Raw genomic sequence first — 26295 nt, 5'->3', positions numbered from 1 at the left:
GCTGCTGTTGACCAATTCTGTGTGTCCCCTATTGTTCTGGGGGTGCGTGTACCTGTTGTTGATGGAGTTCCAGGCTGTGATGTGTTTGCCCATCACTTCTTTGACCCTGCGGGTGTCGTCAGCAGAATAGTCCTCCAGGAGCTGATTGCAAAGCTCACTGAAGGTTGCCACGGTTACCTGCTCTCTGCTCAAGTCTTGTAGGAAGGCCTTGAGAAACAAGTACAAAAATACAGTGAACAAAAAAGTGAACTTGACACTTCAGATGACAAGAGATCTACAAACAGAGGAACAGCTAAAACATATGAGAAGATGAGAAAACTAGCATGAATTCAAAGCTGAAGCCCACCGGTGCTATCAAAACAATCATATTTGTGGAAAAAAATATGATCTGTGAAGGTATGGCAAATTATTTTAATCTACTGTCTCTAAAATCAAAATGCATCCTATAGAGTGACAACGCAGGAGCACATCATCCAAGGAGCACCTTTAAAGCAATACTCTACCGCCACCTGCAGGTCAACCTGGGTAGTGTAAGACAGCCATTTAACTGTTGGAATTTAAAGTACACTCTGCATGCAACGACCCTTCAGGACCACTCACAGGTCTGAGGGAAAACTTATTAGCTAAAGATTACACTGTAAGCTAAAATCAAGTTTTGACAAGCTTTATATAAAACACCATTTGCTGAAATAATCACAACACATTGCATGAATGAGGTCCAATCCGGGAGTAAAACAGACCAAGTTTAATGCTATTCTTTGTTTACAGACTTAGGGAAATATCACATGAAACAGGCCTTAAGAAACAGTCCAAATGCAGGCCTAATCATTCAGGTACACAAGAGTGTGTTGTGTTAATATATATATATATATATATACACACACACACACACACACACACATACGTGCATGTACATAATTTTGAAAACACCCAAGACCTGCATATGAAACCTCCTCTATCACAACAGCCAGTAAGATCAGACGTTCTCCAGAGTTTATTCATTTATATTCCTCTCTGCTTGTATATAATCATGTTGTAACATCTGCATCACTTAACGTCCAACTGGACCAGCTAACAATCAAAAGTGATCAGAGTTCGTTTAGTCTAACAAGCCAGAGTTTTGGGCTACAGTGTGGTAGGTTTCATCGCTCGATGTGGCCAAGATCCGCCTACTTTGAAAGTAAGAGGCCAGCTGACTGACATGCAAACCGATCATTCACAGACCATTGTTTTTGCATGACATGTAGAGGCAGGTGATTGCCAAAACAGTACTATGACAAAAACAAAGCAGAATATAATGGCTCAATGGCTCCAAACAAAACCTTGACTGAATGCTGTAAACTTCATAAACATGTTTCAATCCAGTGACTATCTTGAGCCAAAAGATTAACTGCTGCATGGCAGTGCCAACAAAAAGTATATCAGAGTGAAACCAACCAAACTCCGATGGATGATTGGAAATACAGTAAATACAAACACGATAAAAATCAGATGATCTTTTTAACTGTGAGCGGCTGAGATTTCAACCTTCTCTCTCACCTTATTGTCGCCGATCTGTTTGGTGAGAGGGTCACGGCTCATCTGCAGCAGGTTACGTAAACGTGCCTCGTTCTGGTCAATCAGAGCATTCACCTGTCCCCTCTGGTCCTCCCATTGGTCACTGTGGGTGATCATGCGGTCCAGCTGTAGAAGCCGCTCTTCCACGCCGTGCTGCGTGTTGTCCCATTGGCTTCGGACCTTCTCCACTGGACACAAAGCAAGAGAAGAACGATCATAGTGTTGTAAACCTTTTTCTGTGCTAACGAAGAGAACCAGAATGTAAAACACAACAAAAAAGTCCTCAACAAGCGAGCGTGCAACATTGTACCAATACTGTGCATCAATTCTGTCTGCAAAATCCACATTTACACAAGAGAGCCAGCTGTCGCACAAATTATGCGAACCGTCTCTGAAGAGTTCATTGTTTTCACTCAGACAAAGCCTGGAGCAGCACTTCAAAGCAATCTGCACAAAGCTTTCTAACAGCGTGAAAAAAGAGCAAAAAGAACTCTAACTTTTCTTCTACTACTTTTTTTTTTAAATAAAGAAGTGAAATAAAAGAAAATAGTTTTCTTATACAGAATAAAATGATACAATACATGTCTTATGTATATACAAATATATAAATTACAAAATCAAAGCAATAAAGTGAAAAAGTAAGAGGAAAAACAACAAGCATACAGAGGTCATCATTTAAATAGGGGAAAAGTTCCATTTTAGAACATGCAGAAGAAGAAGAAACAGACAAAGAAGTAGAAGAAGAAGACACAGAAGCAGGAGAAGCAGAAGAAAAGATACGGATGGTGATGAAGTAAAAGAAGATGAAGAAGCAGAAGAATCCTCTTACGTTTCTCAGTGATGGAGGTGCGCACATCCAGGTCGGAGGTTTTGTTCTTGATGTTCTGCGCTAGAGTGAAGATGTCCTCCAGCTGAGGATGCCTCTGCTCCAGATCACCTTTAGTTACCTACACACACACACACACACACACACACACACACACACACGTTCAGATACCTGTACAAACAGTTGCTTTCTCACAAGCTTATGTAATTTGCTGGTAGACAGTCATTCTAGTACACTGTCACTGTTGAAATCAAACCTCTCATCTCAGAAAAGTAACTCTTAACTTTGAATGTAAATTCATGTAACATAATTTTATTCTTTTGTGCCATTTCTGTCGGTCCATTCACGATGAAATGTCTTCAGTGTATGAAATATCTACAGTGTAGTTGACAGCTGGTGTTTTCAAATGGTGTAAAAAAAAATCTGAAATGAAAATATTGTGTGGATTCAATGAGACACAGACGAAACGTGTAGACAAACACGAACACACACCTCCAGGCGGCTGATGGTGGTGCGTATCTCATCAGTGTCGCCCACAGTGACGATGCTGGATTTGAGCATCTGCTGAATAAGCTGCAGCCAGTCGGCCAGCTCTGTGGCTCGGTCACTCAAGCTGTCTGCACTGAGGGGGGCTTCTACCAAAAGAGCTGACCGCTGGACCTCAGACAACACTGACACGGATAGAAAGACATTGTAAATATTACATTAATTTAACCATTAAAGTCAAAATTACATTCAAAAACATTCAGTAATATCAATGGTAGTATGCATCTCTTTTATTGAAGCTAACAGAGCCACTGAAAGAGGAATTCCACCAGTTTTCCAAACCTTTCAGCATAACTAAATCATTAAAATGTAAACAAAGTCATTCAGAGTGTTCTGATGTGAAATGCTTCGCTCTAGAGAAATTTGTTCACAGTGGTGGTGATAAGAACCAGACAATATGAAGCGTTTAATGCTGCTAACAGCTACCTCACAAAAAGTACCCATGATGATTTTGAATGTGATGCCTGATGTCTGAGAAATTATTTATGATAGTTAACATATTAATAATTTCAAACCTTGGTGAAGAAGTACATGCATGGAGTTGTAAGACAAAATAGTCCTGAAAGAAACCTTTTTCAGATTTATCACTATTTCACCATCATCAAAACTACATATGAAAACTCAGAAGACACATGTAGGTTCACTGGTGGTTTTGGATAGTAAATAAAATGGCTGTGTTTGTGTTGTAGACATCGCAACCCCTGGTTCCCATCAGCACCACTGTAAAGAAATTCAAGCTGGGCCATTTCTCTTGACTTTGTTTACATCTCAACCACAGAATTCAACAGAATGTTTGAAAAATCCATGGAGCTCCCCTTTAAATCTGAACCTGAGTAAGCGAGAGTGTGTGTCTATTCGCGTTTCGGTTCTCCACATCTAACCTGGTGATCCAGTAGCTGCGAGTTGCTGCTGTTTGACTTGGTGTGTCCATGGTGACAGAGGCCCTTGCGTCATTTCTTTCAGCCTGACATCCAGAGTCTTCCAGTCTGCTGCCAGGCGTTCTATTTTACTCTACACATCACACACACACAGATCAATTTACTAAAAGCACCAACACACAAATAAAGGTAGTGACAGCAGTTCGAAGAGATGCACAATCAGAATCGACAGATGTTTGCTCCAAATACAATATCAGCAATTGGCCAATTATTTTTGTATAACATTAATAACATGAGTCAGGTAAGTGCACTCATGCTGTATTTGAATGCTGCTCCTACATGTGCACAAAAATGTTGTAGCATAATTATACATGACTCAATGTGGGAAAACAGCAAGCTGCCTCTTACTTTCTAACTTTTTATGTAGCGCCTTCAGTTCATGTTATTGATTTTTCATTAAAAATTTAAATGCAAGGCCTGGGAAAAAAGCAAAGTATGTCATCTATACTGCACTTTTGGCTAATAAAAAGCACTAGAAATGTGCTATCGTGTCCTTTTAGACCACACAGTGAGAGCTCCAGGTTAAAACATAAAAACGGCGGATAAAAATGAGCCAGTTTGGCTGTAAAGAAATCCAAATCGGCCGTAAAATTCACGACCCGTGCATTCCAAGTAGTTAGCCTTGAGTTTGGTGTCTATTTAACTGTGTCTGTTCAAGCAAGAGCTGTGTGATAAGGACACAAAACGTCCTTGTGATGAATTAAAATAATATTACGATTAAGACAAAAAACCATTTGAGACTATTCACACAGTCACACACTAAGCTATGGTTGCTTTGCTAAAATCAATACATTTCACTCCATAACGTTTCATCAAATTTCATCAAACCTAACCTTTAACCCAGCACTTTGTTTATGTCATTAATGGGAAGAATTCCATCTCACAGTGTAAGCAATATGGTATGCTAGCCTTAGGCAACACAAGTCTAGAGGCCTGCTGTCTGACTCCAACCTTTTCCTGAGGCAGAAGCAGCTGTCTCCTTTGAAGCTCAATGGAATGAGCGAGGAGCTCCTCCAGCTCTCTCTTCCGCTCCCGCATAGACGTCTCCAGAGCCTGCACACAGAATCAAACACTTTTCTTCACCCATACGTAACCCCTCAAACCACAAGCGACCGCAAATAGGCCCACATTCTACATACTGCTTGTTTACATACTGGTTTCATAGCAGTTACCAAATAATTCCAGATCTTTTCTAAAACGCTTATTTCTGGGTTCAAGAACTGCACTGAAAACCATCAGTCAAACTCTACAGTAGCCGAAAGGAGTTTTATACTTAAACACACATTGCAATAACATTATCAGCCAAAGCAGATTAAATTCAGAGTAATTTTAGTTCATTTTTCCACCACTTCAGCATTTTTAGGTGAAGGAATGCCATAGAAAGCTTTTAGGATAAGTAGTTTGGGATGCAGACTTATCTTGTTCTGGCCAAGCAATCTTTACCTAACCATGGAGATGTTCACAAGTCACTTTACGCAAGTCCGAGTCAAGTCTCAAGACCAGCTGTGAATCCTGTAGTTCGGTTCACTATTTCTAGGGAATGTGGTGCAACCTGATTAGCAAAACGCTGCCATCGGAACAAAACCCTGTATCTCCGAAATGGTAACTTTACAGGAGAAGGAAAAATATACTTCACTTTTAATGTAAGTCAATAAAACCAGACTTTTTCCCCCAAGTAAATTTGGTCCATTTCTTTTGGTCCGTTCATCATGAAATTAACATACAATGTAAGGCGCAGCAAACGTTTTCAAATTATGCCAAAAACTGAAAAACGACAAAAATGGAGATAAAAGACTTTGTTCTGACAGCAGTGATAAACTACAGGCTAATCAGGTCTAGTGTTTGAGATGACTTATCAAGTCAAGTCACTTATTTATGAAGCACGTACAAGACAACAAGTTCTGGTCAAAGTGCCACACAAAAAAATAAACTAAAATGAAAACATATGAATCTAACAAAGCAAAAGAAAAAAAAAGAAAAGAAAAGAAAAAAATACCACCAGTGACTCAGCAAATTCAAGATTGTTTGTGTTAAATGCAGCATTTATTGCACACAGTATGTCCAAAAGGTTTTAAGACTATTAGCTGAACCTGACACAGCTGTGAACTGCGAGAGAACAAAACAATAAATCAAATAAATTACCACACTTGATTCCTGTAAAACTGACAGACAGTTATGCACATGCAAGGTCAGAAAGCAATGGTTTTATAAATGTTCTGTGTTGAAGGCTGGCCATCATTTTAAAGCTGACTGTTTTTATTCAGCTGTTTTCCTCCAACAGCCTGAAATTTCCCGTCTTTAATCTAGAGTCCGAGTCAAGTCGTGAGTCAAAACAGTGGCTACTGCATGTACTCACGGTGTGCAAATGACTGACTCAGCAGCTCACCTGGATTTCGGCGGCCGAGAGAGGAGCATTGGCTCCTCGTCCACTCAGACTCTGATGGGTGAGATAAAACCAATCACCCAGACGGGCCATTCTCTCCTGGAACTGACTGTCAGACTGCAGCCTAGACTCCACCTCACCGACCTTGTCCAACAACTCACGAGTCACCTGAACAAGAGTGAAAGGAGAGAAGCGAAAAGAGAAAGTTGGAGAAAGATATTAATTACACAAACATAATTATGGGCAAAATCTTAAAGTAAGGAATTGGCCAAAACGCATATTTAAACAATATTCATTTTAACCTAAACGTAGCTGATCAGCCAAAACATGTTTGGTGTCTGAAGTTCACTTCTTTTATTTGCACTGGAGCTAAACAGTGTTTACAGTCAGTGTATAAGAAACTGTTATTTATAACAAATGGTCAAAAATATGGACAATATTCATCACACTTCTGTCTATGTTGAGAGGTAACTGTATGTCATACAGGGTCAGAAAGCACTTAGGCTACGTTTACACAGCAGGTAAAAGTGGCCCAAATCCGATTTTTTTGTTTGGCTGTTCACATTATCTTTTAAATGTGACCTGTATGCGACATCACTCTGAACAGATCAGCTCCTAAACCGACCCGCATGCGCAAAAGAACAGTGCTTCACGTGGCGGCCCGTCCAGAGGTAAACAGTCATGACGGCCAGCGAACGCCAGTCGCTCCCGCAGCTTTCAGTTTCGTCTTCGCCAGCATCACAGGATCCAGTGGTTGACAGCTGGACTCATCACCCACAATGTGCTGAGTTCGCCGTAAAAGGGCGCGGCCGCTTCTTTGGTTCGTGTCCTCAGATTCTTTAAACTGTTCTCTGATGCTGCAGCCTGGGTCTCAGCAGCACGAAATTATGACGAATGTCGAGTTGTACTGACGTAAAAGTCGCATGAATTCCGATCTGGCTGTTCAGACTGAGTCGCATTGCCGCAGAACGGATATGTATCGGATTTCAGTACCACATATGAAAGCGTCTCAAATCGGAATTGAAAATGTCTGAATAAGAAAATGTATGAATGAAAAAAGAAAATGTCTTCTGAAATCACTTTAAGATCACTTTAAGAATGAGCTAATTTATAGTCCACATTACCAGCTCCTACTAGTCAATACAGACAATCTCATTCTGAGTCAGACAGCATATTGACTAACTAACGCAATTCTCTCCATTCCTCTGTTCTTCCCTCTCTCCACATTCAAACTCCACACTGGCTAGTGTGTGAGTCAGTCACCAGAAAGCCTTCAATGCTGAATGCCACCAAAATGTCAATGGATTTTGCCCAGTCTTTCAAAATCAAATCATACAGAGGACCTTTGCGCACGGTAAACATTTCAACAACTAAATGTAATCTGAACTGCTCAGGTCACAGCCAAAAGTCTGCCTCTGAAAAGCCACAGAAAGGGCTTTTTAAACATGAGCAAACGTGAATAAATCTGACCTTGCTCCACTTGATGTTGATCTGGCGGAGTTTGGAGGCATGTGCGTCTCTCTCGTGAGCGCTCAGGTTGGAGTTACCTAGAATCTGAGCTCCATTCCTGTTCAGCCACGTCAAACTCTCATTCTGCAAATCCATCTCCTCCGCCAGGGCCTGAGAGAGAGAGAGAGAGAGAGAGAGAGAGAAAGAGAAAGAGAGAGAGAGAGAGAGAGAGAGAGAGAGAGAGAGAAGAGAAAGAGAGAGAGAGAGAGAGAGAGAGAGAGAGAGAGAGAGAGAGAGAGAGAGTAGGTGAGTGAGTGAGAGAGAGAGCGAGAGAGAGAGAGAGAGAGAGAGAGAGAGAGAGAGAGAGAGAGAGAGAGAGAGAGAGAGAGAGAGAGAAGTGTACTGAGCACCTACTACTCAGAAAAGTCAAAGTCAAAACTTGACATTATCCCAGCAGGGGGAAATCTGAGTGCAGCCAGGAACATAAGACAGTAAAGACATAAAAGAAATAAAAGGAATAACAGATCGTGTACCAGACAAGACAGCCAAGACTGCAGATATTAATACCAGAACAGAATGTGAGTGAAGTGTTTTAGTGCTGGGTTATGTGTACAAATTCAGCATTCTAATGGCTGTGCAAAATCTCCATGTCTTCATGGCAGGAACTTCCTCTGAACAGGATGACCAGAGCAGTCATAATGGCCTGAGCCTTCCTCAGAACCTGCTTGCTACACAGGTTAGAAAGCTGCAACTGTAAAGCCTCTGGTGTAATCTGAATATAGTTTTATCTCACCTTCAGCTCTTGGAGGTTCTTGTCAGTGGCGGACACAGGCAGAGTGGCCACAGCACCCTCGGTTTGCTCAATCCAGTGAGCCAAATCAGCACTGCGCTGCACCACTTCTAATACAGCAGGATCACCAGCCATTAGCCTAAACACATACACATGAAAACTGAAACTGAATTTCAAACTTTCTTTCTAAGCATACTGGTCACTAAGCAATAACTGTTTTACCAGGGGATGTTCTGTAATGTATTCCGTGAGATTTGATTGGCTGACATTGTCCATTTTTAGATATGTAACATTATGTCAAAGTGTCTGTGTAATTCCCTCAAATTCCCACAGATAGCCTGGATAGCAACAATAACAACATGGCACACACAAAGTACGTCAAAGAAACAGAAAACACAATAACGTTGTATCTTACAGATAGAACTGCACACACTGCAGATTCATACAGGATTAAATTCATTTCACAATTATTACTGTCAGACTGTAAAAACAACACACACTGCAGATTCATACTGGATTAAAATCACTCCACAATTATTACTGTCAGACTGTAAAAACTACACACTGCAGATTCATACTGGATTAAAATCAAACATCTTGTCAGTAATGACTCAGGTCTCTATAGCGCGCTGCCATGGTTACCTGCGGCGGCGGTCAGCGAGCTGAGTTTGTATGATCCTCCAGCGCTGCGATAGGCTGTCCAGTTTGTTCTGGAGCAGCGGCCCGTCTGGGGAAGAGAGCTGTCCGATGATGTGCTCTCCTGAACGGACAAGCATGGCCAAGACAGACTGGTGATTAGCGAGGCCTTCCTCCAGCTCCTGCAAAAACACACACACACACATAAACACACACACACACACACACACACACACACACACACACACACACACACACACACACATACACACACACACACATACACACACACATACACACACACACACACACACACACATACACACACACACACACACACACACATACACACAAAAACAAACATACACAAAGATTCGATCATGATTTTTTTAGGACACAATTCAATGCATTCCGATTCAGAATTCGCTGAGAACAAAAACAAACAAAACAAAACACAACAGACAAATATGACTGAAAAACTATTAGCACAGTAAAAGACAATACAAACAATACATCAAGTTTTTTTTCTTTGTTTTTTGTTTTATGGTTTCAAATAACACGAGATCGATTAAGCCTTGTGATGTAAACAGAGCTTAAATGTGTTGAATAAAACAAAGTCATGCCAACATCCAGCCTGCTTGTATTTCTCCCACTGGCTATCACAGGAAAATGAGCTTCCCCTCCCGTTTTGTCGAAGCTCACAGAGCTCTGGGTTCTTAGAGTGGAATCAGCTCAAAGGGTCTACTACAGCACACCCATCAAAAGCCAATTAAACACCCTCACACACTCAAACATGAAGTGAATTGGGCTTATTAACTGCACTGAGCACTGCTTTTTTGCCAGAGAGCTCATTATTGGGGGACGAGAAGTTCACTTTATCTCTTCAAAACCCTCGTTTCCCTCAGATCAAACAAACCGAATGAAGCGATTTAACAAATATCTTTGCAGATGTGGTGCTCAGATGTTCGAAATAAACAGCAGCTTTTTATGCGTTTGTCATTAATTCTGCCTTTTCTGGTTTGTTCTTGTGTTGTTGTTTGCAGCTAATTAAACAAACAACATTAGCATGTGAGGAACAAACGACGATTTGCATATTTTGCAGTGGTGTTCTCTTGAACTCTGTGTTCAACAAAAAGCTGTTTCTGTTGCTGCCTTTTAAACAGGGGCTGCTTTAGCCCTGCTGACAGCACCCCATTTATTTATTTTTACAAATACTAACCACACAATTGTTTAAATGCTTATTAGATTTCAAAAATATGGTCAAAATAAAACAGTGACGTGTCAAATTTTATTACATGCCTAGAGTAATCATTAGTGCTTCAGGACTTACAGGCAACTGCTGTGGCCATTCTCTTACGATGGTTTGTTCATTCTGCCCTTTGTAAGCAGCAAATTTGATGTAAATGGACCTTCCTGAGTTTTAGTTGAATACCCGCTGTACAATAATGACCTAATGAACCTGAAGATTGCAGTGGAACATCCCCGTTGTAATCCATTCAACCTTTGTTCTTGACCCATTTACTGACCTCTTGCTGAGCACGGACCCGTTCCAGGTCCAGTTCTCCATCAGGACCGGTTCCGTCGGCTAGAACCTGCTCCGTCTCGGTCAGCCACTGAGACAGGTCATTCATGTCACAGTGAAACTGCCTCCACTCTTCAACAGCACGGTCAAAAGACCTATAGACACATATAAACACAGATTCAGTCACATTCATTTGACTATTTAACACTAATTATTATGGCTATTTCATACTAAAAGCTTTTTGAAGACACACTGTTGTTTATAATCCTGCGTTTTTGTTGAAATTTTGGTTTAGTTGTAGATGAACAGCTTCAAATGCGAGTATTCAGTGCCTGTATTTCCAACAGAGCTGAAACACTTCTTAGAACTTCATTATGAATGGGCGGGGCTAAACTGCTGTAGGCTGAGCAAGTAAATAGATGTAAATGAGTTGGTTCTTAGTAACCACTGAATTCAAAACAGCTTAGCAGCTTAGACTGTATGGACTGTATGGACTGGAGAGTGAATGGTACATGTTGAAACTTTGAGAAATACGTATTACTTAAAATTCCTTTATTTCAAAAAAGGGAAGGAAATTTGGCTTTCCATGAAATGGGCCCTTAAAAAAAATCAGTAAAAAAATAAAAAAAAATCAATAACAAACAAACAAATTACCTTCACCATACTACTCATATTATTTGGACCTTAGGAATGCAAATAAGTCCAATAACTCCAAAGAATGAACCGGTATCTGGGGCAGTGGAATAGGCTTGCATCCAAAGACACAAGCAGGCACCAGCTGACTGAAGCTGATTACTCGTAAAGCTTTTAATATCTACACCATTCAGTTCACTTCTCTATTATGTGTGATATTCACTGCCCTTGTTTCAGATCAAGGTTACTTGGTTTACCCATTCTTTGATTTTAGACATCAGAAGAAAAAGGCACCACGAATGTTCAAGCCTGAATATTTAACAAGCCCTTGAGCGAAGGTTTTGCAGAAAGCGAAAGTTAAAGTAATATGACTCTTAAAAGAGTTTTTCATCTCAGGCTGTTTTCACCTTGCAAGATCAATGCAATCTTTGAAAAAAGACTCATTCACTCACCAGCTGAACTGGTAAGCTATTGTTCCTCTGCAGTAAGCTGTGCCTGTATGTAGTATGTGTAAAGTGCTGATCCTTTTCTTCTAAAGTGACTCACCGTCACTCTTTTGTGCTAGTTGAACATGTAATTAATGTGTAAAGTGCTGACTTATTTCATGTTGATTGTACATGTAGATAATGTTTACGGTGCCGACTCACTCTTTGTGCTGGTTGTACATGTAGTTAATGTTTACAGTGCTGACTCACTCTTTGTGCTGGTTGTACATGTAGTTAATGTTTACAGTGCTGACTCACTCTTTGTGCTGGTTGTACATGTAGTTAATGTTTACAGTGCTGACTCACTCTTTGTGCTGGTTGTACATGTAGATAATGTTTACAGTGCTGACTCACTCTTTGTGCTGGTTGTACATGTAGTTAATGTTTACAGTGCTGACTCACTCTTTGTGCTGGTTGTACATGTAGTTAATGTTTACACTGCTGACTCACCCTTTTTGCAGCTGTACATGTAGTTAATGTTTACAGTGCTTTAATGAATAAATTGCTGGCTTACCCTTTGCGCTGGTTGTACATGCGGTTGACTCTGTCCCACTCAGCGTTGAGCTGAGTCAGTGCATCACCTATCTGCACCACTTCCTGTCTGGAGGCCTCCTGGATCACATCAGGCTGCCGTTCGTTTAACAGGGTCACCTGCTCTCCCAGACGCTCCAAACTCTCCTTTATATTCTAGAGAGAGAGAGAGAGAGAGAGAGAGAGAGAGAGAGAGAGAGAGAGAGAGAGAGAAACAGGGAGAAAGAGAAAAAAAGCTCCATAAGCAGAGATACAGGCTCTGATTGATCAGTATGATCCTTTGAGACAAGCTATTATTTATGATTCCTTCATCATTCATCATGTCAAAAATCAGAGAACCACAGAAAACAGCATTATCAAGACGGTAAATGTGGCCATCAACACTGTCTTTCTTTCTTTGTCCATCCATCCATCAATTCAGTTCCGCTAGTTCAATGGTTAATTTAACTCAATCAACTTCTAACAACTTTCCTAATTATTCACTGAACCACTTGTTCATACATTTATTTATTCTCTCTCACTCTAAGGGACAACGTAAGACCCTTTTCACTCTGCCTGAGGAATGAAGATGTAATTGGTTATTGTGAAGTGCTTAATTTTGTTATGAAATGCAGTAAGCGTCCTCTAAACCGTCATGGAAAAACTGTGTCTCCTTAACGGCTGTTTACAGTCAGGGAGGATGTAAACAACCATTAGAGGTGACATGGTCTTTTCTGTGGTGAAATGCTAATCAACAGAGAATCACCGGACTCACATTCACATGCTGAAACTTTTAATTTACAGGTCAGTGCAGTGGTTGCTATCGTCTTAATACAAATCCTGTTATTTAAGCATAATTAAACGTAGACGCTGGCACCTACTACACGAGGGAGGCTCGTGTGAAACACGAAGACCCCTCATGTATTCAGACGAAGTCCTCTCACGTACCTTCAGTGTGTCCTCCTGGCTGGAGAAGTCTTCGAACAGGCCGCTGCTGAGCTCAGAGGAGTTGAGGAGCAGCTCGTTGTCGGCCATAGCCAGCAGAACCTTGTTGATGTCCAGCAGGTATGCAGACGGAGAGAGCGAGGCATTCCTGTCTTCTTGAGGGAGCGAGGAAACGAGAGAAACGGAGTCAACTGTGACCTCTACAACCCGACGAGTCCTGATGATGTGTATCTCCTACAGAGGGAGAGAGGGAAGAAAGAGAGAGAGAATGAGCTGCAGCTAGCCTTGTTAAACGAATTAGCACACACTATGGTTAATTTTCATGTGTTGGATTCAAAGCCAACAAAACAAAGGTCACTATCAGAGGTAGGCAATACAATAACATTGGTTATCATGATACATTACGTCACAACACGCTTTTGTAAGCATATCATAGTACTTAAAGGTGTAGTGTGTACGATTTAGTGGCATCTAGTGGTGAGGTATTCAGTTGGTTGCAAGCTATAACCCCTCCCTTACCCCTCCCTTTCTAAGCGTGTAGTAGAACCTATGGCGGCCAACATGCTTTCACTTCTTTGATGATGAGGATTCACCCTCTCTTGCTTTTTCTCGTGCAAAATAGTAAGTATGATCTTCCATTTGTGATCTCAAACTTCTCACAACACAAAATGGTTAGCCAGCACCAGCAGCAACCACTGATTCTTTTTATGTCTTACAATTACAATTATTCATAGTTACAGGTGATTATGCACTAATGATAACCTGGTTTTGTATACCATACTCCATTTATGCTAATAGATCCCCCTACACCTCACACACTGCACCTTTAAAGCTACACTATGTGTGTGAGTGAGAGAGTTAGTGTGTACCCTGTAGCGGGTCTGTAATAGCTGCAGTCTCCTGCGTATCTCCTCTCTGTTCTCCTCAGGAAGAGACAGCAGCACCACTTCTCCTCTCCTCAACACCTCCTCAACACAAGCCTTCTCCTCATCCAGCTGAAATCACACATACAAATATATTACACTGTCATAGTCAAAGTCAAAGTCCTTCATTGTCATGTACACAAAAGGCAAAGCAATTCTTACAAAATACAATGAGTAATAGCTACTAAACTGAATTAAACAGCACATTCTAGCAGGACACTAACAATAGAAATTACAGCTGTATTTAAAGTGCACATTTAAAATGCAGTTTAAAATTGCAGATGTTAGTCATGGTGAACAACGTGGTGAGGTGGGTGAAGCTTTGTTGCACTTATTTCAAAAGAACATACTTTGATTGCACATTTTAAAGATGCGCGAACCATACAATGTGTGTGTACCTTGTCATCATCAGGTGCGTGGGTGTGGTCCTGCTGCTCCAGTGTGCTCAGCACTGCCTCCAACTCTGTCTCGAAGTCCTGCAGCTCAGAAGAGGAGAGAGGAGCTGATGTCTCCTTCAGCACCTCCTGCCGCTGCACCTCCACATTACCAGGCTCCAGACCCACTGACCGCTGCACAGTCCAAAAATCACTAATCACTGACCCATTCACACAGAGAAAACTGCCTTATCCATGTCTTAGGCAAGTAGTTAACATGCCTACGATTTTATTGTTATTATTGTTATTATTATTATTATTATGCTTTTTAATAACAAGTAATGGAAATATTAAAAGGTAATGAAAAAGAATCACTGATAAATAGTTATTTGCAAAATGCTAATCCAGGAATCCACCCCCCCCACGGAAGGGCATAGTTGTGTAAATGTGGTACACATGCAACTCATTTAAAGGGTTTTTTTTGTTTTTTCAGATATTGTTTTTAGTTATAGTTTTAGATTTTAGTTATAGAATTATAAAATATTACTGAAGATTTGTTGCAACCATAAGCTTACACGAGACTAACTGGTGGGGCATAAGATTTCCATTACTTGTTAGCTACCTTAGCCTTGTAGCCGCAAACGTCAGACACAAAACGTCTTGGCTACATTTAGGGTGAGGAGAAAAACTGTCACAATGTGAGTTTTTGCCAAACTGTGGATGCCAAATATCAGTTCTTGCCTGGCTCGAATACTCAGACCGTCCTGTATTTCTGGAAATGACTGTGATTTACATTTTGATTGTAAACCAACCCTGCAGGGCGGTAGATCTCTCGAGGAGCAAAGTTAGCCATCTATGCTTTAAAAGGCTCCTCTCTGAAGAGTTCTGTGTCAAAAAGATCCGAGGCCTGGTGCCAATACAAGACCAAACAGACAAAACTTCACTGCTGCACTGTTTGCAGCTGCAGCCCCCTGTGACACTGTGTGTGTCCATTACCTGGGCGGTTTTGATGTGTTGCGCCACCTTGTGGAAGTTGCGGTTGAGGTCAGCTAGCTTAGGCTCCACCAGCTCTCTGCACGCAGGTCCCCTGCTGGTCATCAGAATAACTGCCTGATCACGAGCACCATCCACCCTCGCACTCATCGCCTCCAATTCAGTCAGCACAGCCTAGAGAGAGAGAGAGAGAGACAGAGAGACAGAGAGAGACAAAGAGAGACAAAGAGAGAGAGAGAGAGAGAGACAGAGAGAGACAAACACAGACAGAGAGAGACAGAGAGAGAGGGAGAGACCACATTTTAACCACAACTGACGACACAAACACAACAGACAGATGGACAAAATACAGTGTTTGTGTCTAACCTTCACCACTGTCTCTCTCTCAGCTGCAGGCAGTTTCTCAGTCTCGTCTAGACGAATCTCAGTCTGGTAGACCCATGTGCTGATGTGAGCCAGATTCTCATCAAACATCTCAATCTCGCTCTGATGATTCTGCAATACACAACAAACACAATTTTATATTACTACACTTACAAGATCTTTAGCACTATCTGAGCTGTACACTCAGCTCAGGTTCGGTGATGTAACTTAGTGGAGATGTGACTGACGGTAGATTCATCCTGGATTAAAATCACTCCACCATTATTACTCGCACACTATAAAACTACACACACTGCAGATTCATCCTGGATTACAATCACAGGTTAAACAAACCCAGCTCCAATACGGCTTGATGACCTCAGGAAACATTTTCATATGCACTTCTCAAGCAGAGCAACCCAAGTACACACCAGCACGGCGCTAAGCCAGTCCTCCGTGAGGGTGCGCACTCGTTCCCATCCCTCGTTCAGGACGAACAGCTGATCCTCCAGCTGAGCTTCACTGCCCTCCACCAGAGCCTGCAGGGCAGCACTGTTCTCCATCACTTTAGACAGATCCGCCTTTTTACAGTCACTCTCCTTCAGCAGACCCTACAGAACAGACACAGTAATGAATGCAGAATCACACAGAGAATCACACTCTGTTCATGCTCATCACAGAACAGGGAATATTATACGAAATCACATGCACAGGCTCACTAGGACTGCAACTAGTGATTATGTCTACCGCTGATCAAACTATGGACTGTTATTTAATGACTAATTAAACTATTATAGCAGAGCAATCTCTTCTTTTACAGTGCATCAAAACAACAGAAGTCATATCACCCCTAAACTTCCTGTAGTGTATTACAACCTATCAGAACGAGAGTTTTGACAGGTTGTAATTACTGCAGCCCTAATTGGCGCTCACTCACATTGACCCAGGCGATCTCTCCATCTATATCAGCAGGCATGTCCCCTGTGTTGATCTTCTGCTCTAGCTGTGCATGTGTGGAGGTCATCCAGTCCTGCAGGGCGACGCTGTCCTTCTGCAGTTTCTGAGACAGAGCCAGAGCCTTCTCCAGCTCCTGTTTCCCCTCTGTCACCTAAACACACAGACAGCACAAAGCTTTACTACTGGCTGACTAGTATTCAGTGCTGAAACATGTCTGAAGTTAATGATACGGCTTTTAGCTGTGCTGGTTTGTGAAGTGTTGTGGGAGGTAAGAGTGTCTGCCGAATGTCATATAATGTAAATGCAAAATTTAGCTACAGTTTCACAAATGATACCTGGAAAAAAATATCAAACTCAAAAGCGTATATGTCTTAAAATGCTTAAAGCAAAAAGTTCTGTAAAGATTCTAATATATAATATATTCTCTATATATTTAAATAATATATATATATATATACACACATATATATACATATATACATACACACACACACACATATACATACATTTATTTTTTACTTCGCACATTGTCAAATGTAAATATAATTCATTATTTAATATTCAATGTATATAAAACATTATTAACCAAGGTGCAAGTATAAAATTATCTTAAGTAATTAAGTAATAATAATGTAAATCAAATATCTAGCAAATAACAATAACACCAGTGTTAAACTGAATTTCAACAGAAGATCTAAAACAGTGTATTTAAGTTCTTGCAAGCTGGTGATGCTTTCAGCATTCTTAGACTGTTTTCATATCAAGTTTGTTTGCTAAAGTACACAGTGGGTTTTGGGACACTGTATCTTTTTTCGTTTGGCTTGATTGGTTTGACAACAGCTAAAGCCCAGAAAATTACTAGTGTGGGTGCTCCTTTATTGGTCAGAAATTCTGCAGGGATACAAGTGCTTTAACATCTGCCACCATGAAAACAGAAATTTAGAAAAACAGAGAGGCTTCACGTCTATGAGTGAAAACAGTAAATATCAATAATAATAAACTTTACTTGATATGTGTGTCATTAGGACTGGTTTGCCAATTACAATTAAACCTAAAATACATTCAGCAATCTCTCCATGTTCCACATTAAACCGCATATTTGCGTTGCTATTTCATTGCTTATCTGCCTTTATTGGCAGCAACCGGTGCTGCAGGAACAACAGGAGCATATGTCAATAGTCAAACCTTAAAACAAGCAGATTAAGAGGGAAGTACAGCACTGACGTGTTGCTGGAAGAAGAGGAAGGCATGATCTTATGTTAAACCCCTTTGTTTGGTGCAGATCATTGTTAAAAAAATGTGTTCCCACCAGCAGCAAACTGAACGAGGTTAATTTGGAAGTGGACAGACACCCGAAACTTTCTGAGGATTACAGTTCAGTTCTCCACAGAGGACGAATACAGTGTTCACACCTGTCTAAATGAACTGAACTAAAGAAAACATTCCCAAACTAAACCAGGTTGGTGTGAAAGTGTCCTCAGTCTTGTATGCGTGTGTTTGTATGTGTGTGGTGTACCTGTGCTCCCAGGTCATTGTAAAGCAGTTTCAGGGCAGTGAGCTGTTCGTCCATGCTTTTGGGATTCTCTGTCTGCTGTTTCTGTACGATCTGTCTGCCTGTTTTAATCACCGTTTCCACCTCCAGCTTCACTTCACTCAGCATCTTATACAGCTTCTGCATGTGCAAAACACAGAGAGAAAAATGCAATGTCAGTAAAAAAAATAATAATTAGTCAAATTACAATTTGTACTGTATAAAAGCTAAGTGAAAAATGTGATTGCTCTGTGTGAAAGAACCCCGCAAGATGTGTCTGGATCTCTTCTGGGAGTGTGCATGTGTGTGTCCTGACCATGCAGCCAGCGAGGTGTGTCTGGATCTCCTCAGGCTGTGTGTCGGTGAGGTCCAGCACGTGCAGCTCGGCCCGGGCGTTCTCCAGAACTCTCTTACAGTCCAGCATTCGCTGCTCAAAGTTGGCTGGCTTCTGGAACAGCTGGAACTTTGTGTTGATCTCCCTCAGTTTCCTCTGCACAGAGAAGAGAAGTCATCATCATCATCATCATCATCGCAAAACTAAAGAAGCAAACCTCAGAAACCAAACATGTCTTGTAGCTGATCGACTACACAGGACAGAAGCTGTGTAAATTTGATTTATGGCTGAACAGTCACTTTGACTACAATAGGAACATCACTAGCTCTCTGTGAATGATAACAGGATAATTCATACAATCCTCATTTCTGAAATGGTTGTAAGATACTTGTGAGCTCTCCAGTTTTACTACACCTGTTGTACCTCACATTCTACTGGGGCTGCGGATTCTGTCTTACGGAGGATGCCTGCTACCCTAAAAAGGGCAGGAAACACAGCTGGCCACTTGTGTTGAATTAGCACAGATGAACAACTGCCTGCAGCCCTCAACAGTTTATAGCTCACACCACACTGACCAGCAATGCTAATAACTGCAGACTAATTGTGGTTGATGTTAGGGGGTGCATGTAATTGGCCCAATGGGGGGGACGGCAACGCAAATTTGAACAGTGGAAGATAATACAGCGACGCCGCAGAGGACCAGAGCATGCGTTATAACTCTACTGTAGTGAAGGAAAAAGAGAACTAACATCAGCAGAAATATATGTCAACACACTATGGGCAACATGAAGAGGGCCAAGCTTCCCTAAAATCATCACAGTACAAACAAAATCACTGTTAATGCAGTAATACAAACACAAAAATGTGAAGTATTTGGAAATTATTCTTTTCCCACACCAACACAAGTCTGCAAACCGTACGAAGAAAACCAACGTAACTGACAAAATATCTTCTTACAGTGACCAAAAAGTCAAAAAGGACAACACAACCGATTCGTCATCTTGGCTGTCAACACCAGAGACAACAATGATTGGCTGAGTGAGCTAATGCTGCTTGCAGCTTGCAGAAATAAAAGAGGGAGAATAAAATAATGCCACATTTTACAATCTGAAAAGCGACATTTGATAGGCTAGATATTATCAGTTATAAAGTACTGTGTGGAAGTGAGACACCACCCTTCACTTATTTAACTTTCAGTCAAAAGAGTCATTAAGTACAAGTTATTCTCAGTGTTAGAATAAAGGCAGGAAACATATATTTAACAGAAAATTACACAGAATCTTCAATAACTAAATACAATATTTTTTCAGTATCTAGTGTGGCCACTCTTTGCCTTTTACATAGTTTCCATTCTTTTCAGGAGAATGAAAATGTGCAGGGATATTTTGCCACACTTCCAAAGTTCAGTATTAGAAGTTGCTAAGTAATCCCAAGTACAGTTACTCATAAGCCCATAAAACTTTACTGCACATCTTAGATGTCCAGTTTCAGTGTCCTAGTGTAAACTTTCTTCTTCTTTGTCTATTTCTTTTTCTCAGTAAAGGCTCCTTGACAGCTACACATCCTTTTGAACCCATAGCATTGAGCTGTTTTCTCACAGTGGAAGGATCTCTCTCAAAGATGAGGGCTTTAAGTATTGTTTATCTGACAGTTTACCAGGTCTCCTGTGGTTGTTAGGGGTACCATTATTCTATGTTTTAATCATGTTTTGAACTTTTTTTTAATCACACAGCTGTAACTCATTGGTTTTAAAAATAGGAGGTAAAAAGTGGACTAACTAAATACTGACAGATGTGATATTATATTTAGTTATTGAGGCTTTTGTGAATTTTTCTGTTAAATATGTTTTTTTGCTTTTTTCTGGCACTGAAAAATAACTTTTTCACACTTCTATGATCAACAACATCTTAAAGCTGTCATGCTTCTGAGACAGCAGCCTCAGTCTGGTTTAGGATTATTCACACTGGCTGCAGCTCTGTTCTTTTAGTGGGGCAATGCAGTGTCTGACCTGCTGTTGGTCCAGCATGGTGCCACCACGTGCTGCTTTGCCTTCAGAAGCGGCCGCAGGAACATTTCCTACGTTTCTCTTGCGCAGGTCCTCCAGAGAGGCCTCGTGGGCTGCGATCTCAGTCTGGATTTCCTACAGGACAGAGGGCAAAGGTCAGTGATCAGTCTGAAATAAGGATTTAAGCAGAGATGATGTGGATACATGGTTAAAGCCAACGTGAACTAAAAAAAACTGACTTTTACCTTGTTAGTTCATGTCCCTGGATATAATAAGCATAATTCATCATGCATCAATTAAAAGACAGGATTCTGGTTTTGCTGTAGTAATCCATCATAATGTAGTGACTTCTACATTACTGTGCTCCATGGAGAAAAGTAACCAATATTATCATATTTCATCCCCTCTCCCACCACCTCCACCTACCCTCGAGAGAAACCCTCAGCTACCTCAGAGACCCTCCTTGAGACAGTGTTTCAGTTTAGTTTACAGTACAGAATGAAAATGCATTATGATTCATGTTGACTTTATGTTGAATTTAAGTAAATAAGTTTGATTTAAAAAGCACACATAAAATCAAACGGGGTGGCCCAAAGTGCTGCACAAGAACTATAGATAAACTAAGTACACTCTACTGATTATTCAAATTTCTGTATAATTTGTTTGTCAAGACGTAAAATTATTCAGAGTAGTTTGACGTAAAAGGCTCCATTGCAGAGAAACTTAAGAAGTCAGGATTGTTTACAGTGGTGGTAACAGGGACCAAGAATGGTGAGGTTTACAACACTAATATAGGCATTTTATTTACTATCCAAAACCCTTAGTAAACGTTTAAGTGTCTTCTGAGGTTTTATATGTTGATGGTGGTAAAATGGTGACAAAAAAAGTTCTCTTTGGTGACTATTTTGTCCTGCGACACCCTCCTTGTATCTCCACCATGAATGAATTTAAAAATATATGGTGTAGGACAAGCTAAAAACTATCAAACTAGTTCTCCAGAATGAAGCATTACATCAAACCAACCTGTAACATTTTGAATATATCCTAACGATTTAAATACGTATAGACATTTTGAAAATGCAGTGGAATAAATAAATGTTCCTATGTGGTACGGAAAAAAAAACACCTTTATAGGTTCTTCAAACTTTAAAAATATTCTTCATTCACACATCTCATTTACAAAAATGCTTCTTTTTTCTCACCCACTGAACGCTACTTTACTGAACCAAAGCTGGCTCTGTAATGGCACATCTCTAAAGAATCCTTTTCATCACCTTTATTTTAAAGAGTGTATATCTAAACTAAACTATGCATTAGATAATAAAATAATAAAGACACATAAAACTAATTGAGCCAAAATGATTAAGGCTTTTACTGCTATTGCGGTTTTGTTAAAATGAAGACACCATATTTATCTGCACTTCCTGGTCAACAGCATAGCCATGAGATATCTAAGGAAGGTCCTCCTGAGGACTGTGTGCACGCTGTGTGCGTGAATCTGTGTTTGTATATGTGTGTACCTGAGCCTCTTGTGGTAGCTGAAAGGCATCGATGCGGTCAGTCAGGTAGGAGGTCAGTGTTTGGTCCAGCTGAGCGAGAGATTCCTGCAGGGTTTGTAAGGCCGCCTCGTTCTCCCTCAGAGTGCTCAGCTGCTGCTCCAGAGCCATCTGACGCACCACCGCCTACACACACACACCAACCCCTTATCAGTATGAGAAGAACTACACATAGAAGCAACAGACGTTCATACTTCACCAATTAGCACTGTGTAAACAGCGTACCTGCATCGTCACACACTTCGTCGAAACTGTTTTGAGCTGTTAAGTCATCTCGAATAGACTTGCTTATGTGGTTTCTGACACTGTATGTTAACCTGAATCTATTCAAATGGACAAAAGCGCCTCAACCTAGCTAGAAAAGGTAACACTTTACAAAATACTACACAATTTTGACATAACTACGTCATTAACATGTTATGACAGCTGTCATATGCGGTCAGTAATATAACAGCATCGGGTATTACCAGTATTACTGGTAATTGTAATTGCAGGTGCCATAATGTCATGACAGCTTATGTCACATGCTAGTTTTCGCCACAGGGTATCACAGATAGCCGTCATGTTGTATAACATTATACACCTGGCATAGCAGTGATGTACCATGCACTATTATATTACTGGACAATCAGCCGTGACGACTCTTTCGAGCATTTGACATCTGCCATCACATGTTTAGGACATGATTATGTCAATGCTAAGCAGCAAAGCTCAAGTAGAGTGTCACCCTAAAAACAATTAAGCTTGAATTTCGGCCATGCTTTTGTTTTGGTTAATCAACTACACTTGGGTACACTTCATTCTTCACAACATTTAGATAGGTCTTGGTGCCGAGACCATGCGCACACCTGTTGGCTGAGCTCATCATAGCGAGAGTTGAAGTTCTCCAGTTTCTCGCTGATGAGTTCGTCCAGAATCCCACCATCAATCAGAGTCTGACCCAGCTCTCTGATCTGAGTCCGGTTATCACCAGGGTGGCGCAGAACTGACTCCAAGGACTAGGAGGAACAAACAGCACAACTTTAACTATATTGTGCCATTAAAAGACTTGTTTGCAAGGGGTTGTCATGCTACATGATAGCCAGCTTTAGAGTTTCCCTCTTTAACACTAAGCACAGTATTAAAGTCTAGCAAGGTTACTGATGATGTATATGTTCACATAGTGCATTTGTTAATTAAGAGACGTAAAAGTGCAGTGAATATATTTTCAATTAGCATATATAGTGAAATTAATGCTTCCATTTAAAGTTGACCTGAATTCAGAACGGACGTTTTTTTATCTTGTTAGTTCAAGTCCCAGGTCCTAATAAGCAAAACTGATTTCATTTCAAAAACAAAATTCCGTAATCCGACTTTTCTCTGCCTCTTAAATGTCTTCTGATTTTCATCATATCACTGTGTACCAGCGGGTGGAGAGAAATAATATTAACCTATAATATCATGTTTCATCTCTCCTTCCAACCACCCCCACTGAAAATGCTCAGGTGGCTTAGAGACCCTCCATCATACAGCGTTTTACTCAGAAATACTCAGAAACAAACCATAATGCATAAACCATTTTGCATTCACGCTGGCTTTCATGTGTACACTAATTTTAGGTTCCAAAGTCTGTTTTCCAATCATGCTTCTCATTTATTTGAATGAAAATTGGGCCTTGTCACTGACCAAGATAATTCTTCACAGGGAATAAGCCTGGAAAGAACCCTAAGTAGAGTGGGTTCAAAACAGTAATTGAGAGTGAGGGTGATATACCTCCAGTGCCTGGTTGACAGCCTCTGTGTTCTCCGGCAGGTTCTCTGTGGCCTGCAGGCTCTCCTCCAGACTGTTCAACCAGCCAGACTCCACCTCCAGATACTGCAGCAGCTCAATCCAACACGACCACACCTCCTACAACACATCTCTGCTGTTACACTGCAAAACTACAGCACACCCTGAAAAGTAGCTTCGATCACTGTCAGAGCACAAAACTACAGTTCATTCTAAACTTCCATTAAACAACAAAATTACAGTATGATCACACTTCCTGCAACAAGGGCAAACCACAATTTAAGTAGGAATGTGAACACAATATAAACAAAATCATATCATTTATAGCAACAAAATATAATTCACACACCCCATATCTTAGTGTTAAAACAAGATAAACAAATGATGTGATGTCATAGACATGAACAGTATTTTGTGTGTGTGTGTGTGTGTGTGTGTGTGTAGTACCTCCAGTGTGTGGCACTTGCTCTTGAAGCGATCACACAGTTTGTGGTAGTTTTTCAGCACTCCTGTTAGCTCGCTGCTCAGATCCTGGCCACTGGGGGGCGCTTTGCTCATCAATACGTTAATACTGTCCTTCAAAATCTTCACTCGCACCTCCTTCTGTAACACGTCCTCTTTAGCCCTCTGAAACACACACAGGCAGAGTAATGATTCTGCACACTGACACACACATTCACTTTCAGTGGTCACCAACCCTCAAGGAGAACTACTTTAACGCACAGTCAGTATATATCAGCTGAAGTCCTTCTTAAGACATCGGTTTTGTCATAACCTTCACACTGTATGCCAGAACTAAGTGCTGATAAAACAATGCACAAAATACAAAATCGTGTTTAGCTGAATGGCTGAGTCAGGCATGTTTAGGTAATCCCTCATCCCACTCTGAGCAGAAGGAGATCCAGTTTGTTGTTGAGAAAGCAAACATTAGAGAGATATGTATTCAAGGAATGGCCAGGGTCTTCTGGTTAGCCTTTAGCTTAGCATGGACACCAGATAGCTGCACTGCCTGCCTCAGTCAGCTCCATCAGATGACAATGCGGTCTCGAGGCCTGGTCACATTCGCTACTGAAAGCGTAAATGACTTGTAATATTCTCCAAACTCCAGCAGTGTCTGACGAATGAAGATGTAAGCGTGAGTGTTTGGGACGCATGTATTAAACAAATGACTAGAGAAGTTAAAACGTAAAAAAAAATTTACTGCAGTTTTTGTCAGACTCTGAGAAATCACTGCCTCCGACATGTACACGCCATAGACTTATCTGTATATTGTTCAGTTCTGTTTTTGCTAATCTGCATAATGAAAATATTTGAAATTCACTTCAGTTGTTAAATATGGTTTATTAAAAGTGAAGGTGCATCCAGAATAACAAGACATTGTTAACTAAAACAGGTTTTCTTTAAGTTTCTTTTTCCTTGGACATCTAAAATGTTTTTACAGATCGATAGATCGATAGATAGATAAATAAAGACAGAGGAAAATAGGACCAGGGTTAGTGACCACAGCTCTATACACACTAAATTCAACCTATGCACATGTACATATACTGTATATATCTCTGCAGTTTGAATGCAGTTGTCTAAAATATTAAATATTTTGTACAAAACTAAGTAGTGGTAAATTTTATACAAGTATTATGCATTTTTTTTAGAATCTATATCAATACTTTATAACCTGATTGCCACTTTAACAATGCATTTAATTTGCTACAGATTATAGATTTCTTTTTTTGTATTTTGATGCAGTTTACATACCTACACTTATATACTTATGACACTTATAATCTGACAACAACTCTGTGCAATGTACTGTTATACTTTAGTCACCTAACTGTGACCATAGTATACTTTATAACAAATGTATAAACACTTTAGTACTTGCTAATCCAACTTCTGCAATCAACTGCTATACTTTATAGTATTCATATTATCTAAACCATTCCATATCATACTTTATAACTTTCTGCATTTAAAAGTTATCAAATATATATATGTAGCTTATGTATGTATAACTTTATAAACACATTTTATTGGCTATTTGTTTTTGTACCTTCATCTCCTGCAGAGCCTCCTCCAGCTCCTCCGGACTTTTATACTCAAAGTCTCTCATGAGAAACTCCTCGTCCACCTGCGTCATCCACTCTCGCATCTCTGCCAGGTCCTTCCTCAGGTTCAGCGCTCTCTCCTGACTTTCACTCACTCGCTCCTGCTGCTGCAGCAACTGCAGAGTACACACGCGTGGTTACACTTTTTTGGCTTAGAGCACTGATGA

At 40.6% G+C, this 26295-nt stretch overlaps 1 protein-coding gene across 6 annotated transcripts in view; it reads right to left on the bottom strand.

Annotated features, from left to right (window-relative positions):
• The window catches only part of LOC118821931 (utrophin-like), a 301986-nt gene that overhangs the window by 192256 nt on the left and 83435 nt on the right, over positions 1 to 26295 (bottom strand). For all 6 annotated transcript variants that reach the window (XM_036590622.1, XM_036590623.1, XM_036590621.1 and 3 more), the window contains 27 exons: positions 26074 to 26244; positions 24471 to 24650; positions 24009 to 24143; positions 23105 to 23254; positions 22221 to 22382; positions 20704 to 20835; positions 18678 to 18851; positions 18347 to 18502; positions 16811 to 16981; positions 16305 to 16484; positions 15877 to 16005; positions 15514 to 15684; positions 14542 to 14712; positions 14090 to 14215; positions 13224 to 13454; positions 12280 to 12452; positions 10652 to 10802; positions 9132 to 9307; positions 8493 to 8628; positions 7721 to 7870; positions 6254 to 6418; positions 4819 to 4920; positions 3811 to 3940; positions 2876 to 3054; positions 2387 to 2504; positions 1540 to 1745; positions 53 to 207 (listed from right to left, as the gene is read on the bottom strand). In XM_036590622.1, the coding sequence (XP_036446515.1) occupies positions 53 to 207; positions 1540 to 1745; positions 2387 to 2504; positions 2876 to 3054; positions 3811 to 3940; positions 4819 to 4920; positions 6254 to 6418; positions 7721 to 7870; positions 8493 to 8628; positions 9132 to 9307; positions 10652 to 10802; positions 12280 to 12452; positions 13224 to 13454; positions 14090 to 14215; positions 14542 to 14712; positions 15514 to 15684; positions 15877 to 16005; positions 16305 to 16484; positions 16811 to 16981; positions 18347 to 18502; positions 18678 to 18851; positions 20704 to 20835; positions 22221 to 22382; positions 23105 to 23254; positions 24009 to 24143; positions 24471 to 24650; positions 26074 to 26244 (4280 nt within the window). The remainder of the gene's footprint in view (positions 1 to 52; positions 208 to 1539; positions 1746 to 2386; positions 2505 to 2875; positions 3055 to 3810; positions 3941 to 4818; positions 4921 to 6253; positions 6419 to 7720; positions 7871 to 8492; positions 8629 to 9131; positions 9308 to 10651; positions 10803 to 12279; positions 12453 to 13223; positions 13455 to 14089; positions 14216 to 14541; positions 14713 to 15513; positions 15685 to 15876; positions 16006 to 16304; positions 16485 to 16810; positions 16982 to 18346; positions 18503 to 18677; positions 18852 to 20703; positions 20836 to 22220; positions 22383 to 23104; positions 23255 to 24008; positions 24144 to 24470; positions 24651 to 26073; positions 26245 to 26295) is intronic.

This window comes from Colossoma macropomum, unplaced genomic scaffold, assembly GCF_904425465.1.
Source record: "Colossoma macropomum unplaced genomic scaffold, Colossoma_macropomum, whole genome shotgun sequence".
Lineage (NCBI taxonomy): Eukaryota > Metazoa > Chordata > Actinopteri > Characiformes > Serrasalmidae > Colossoma > Colossoma macropomum.
Note: the sequence above shows the minus strand (reverse complement) of the source record. Positions and strands in the feature narration are given on the sequence as shown.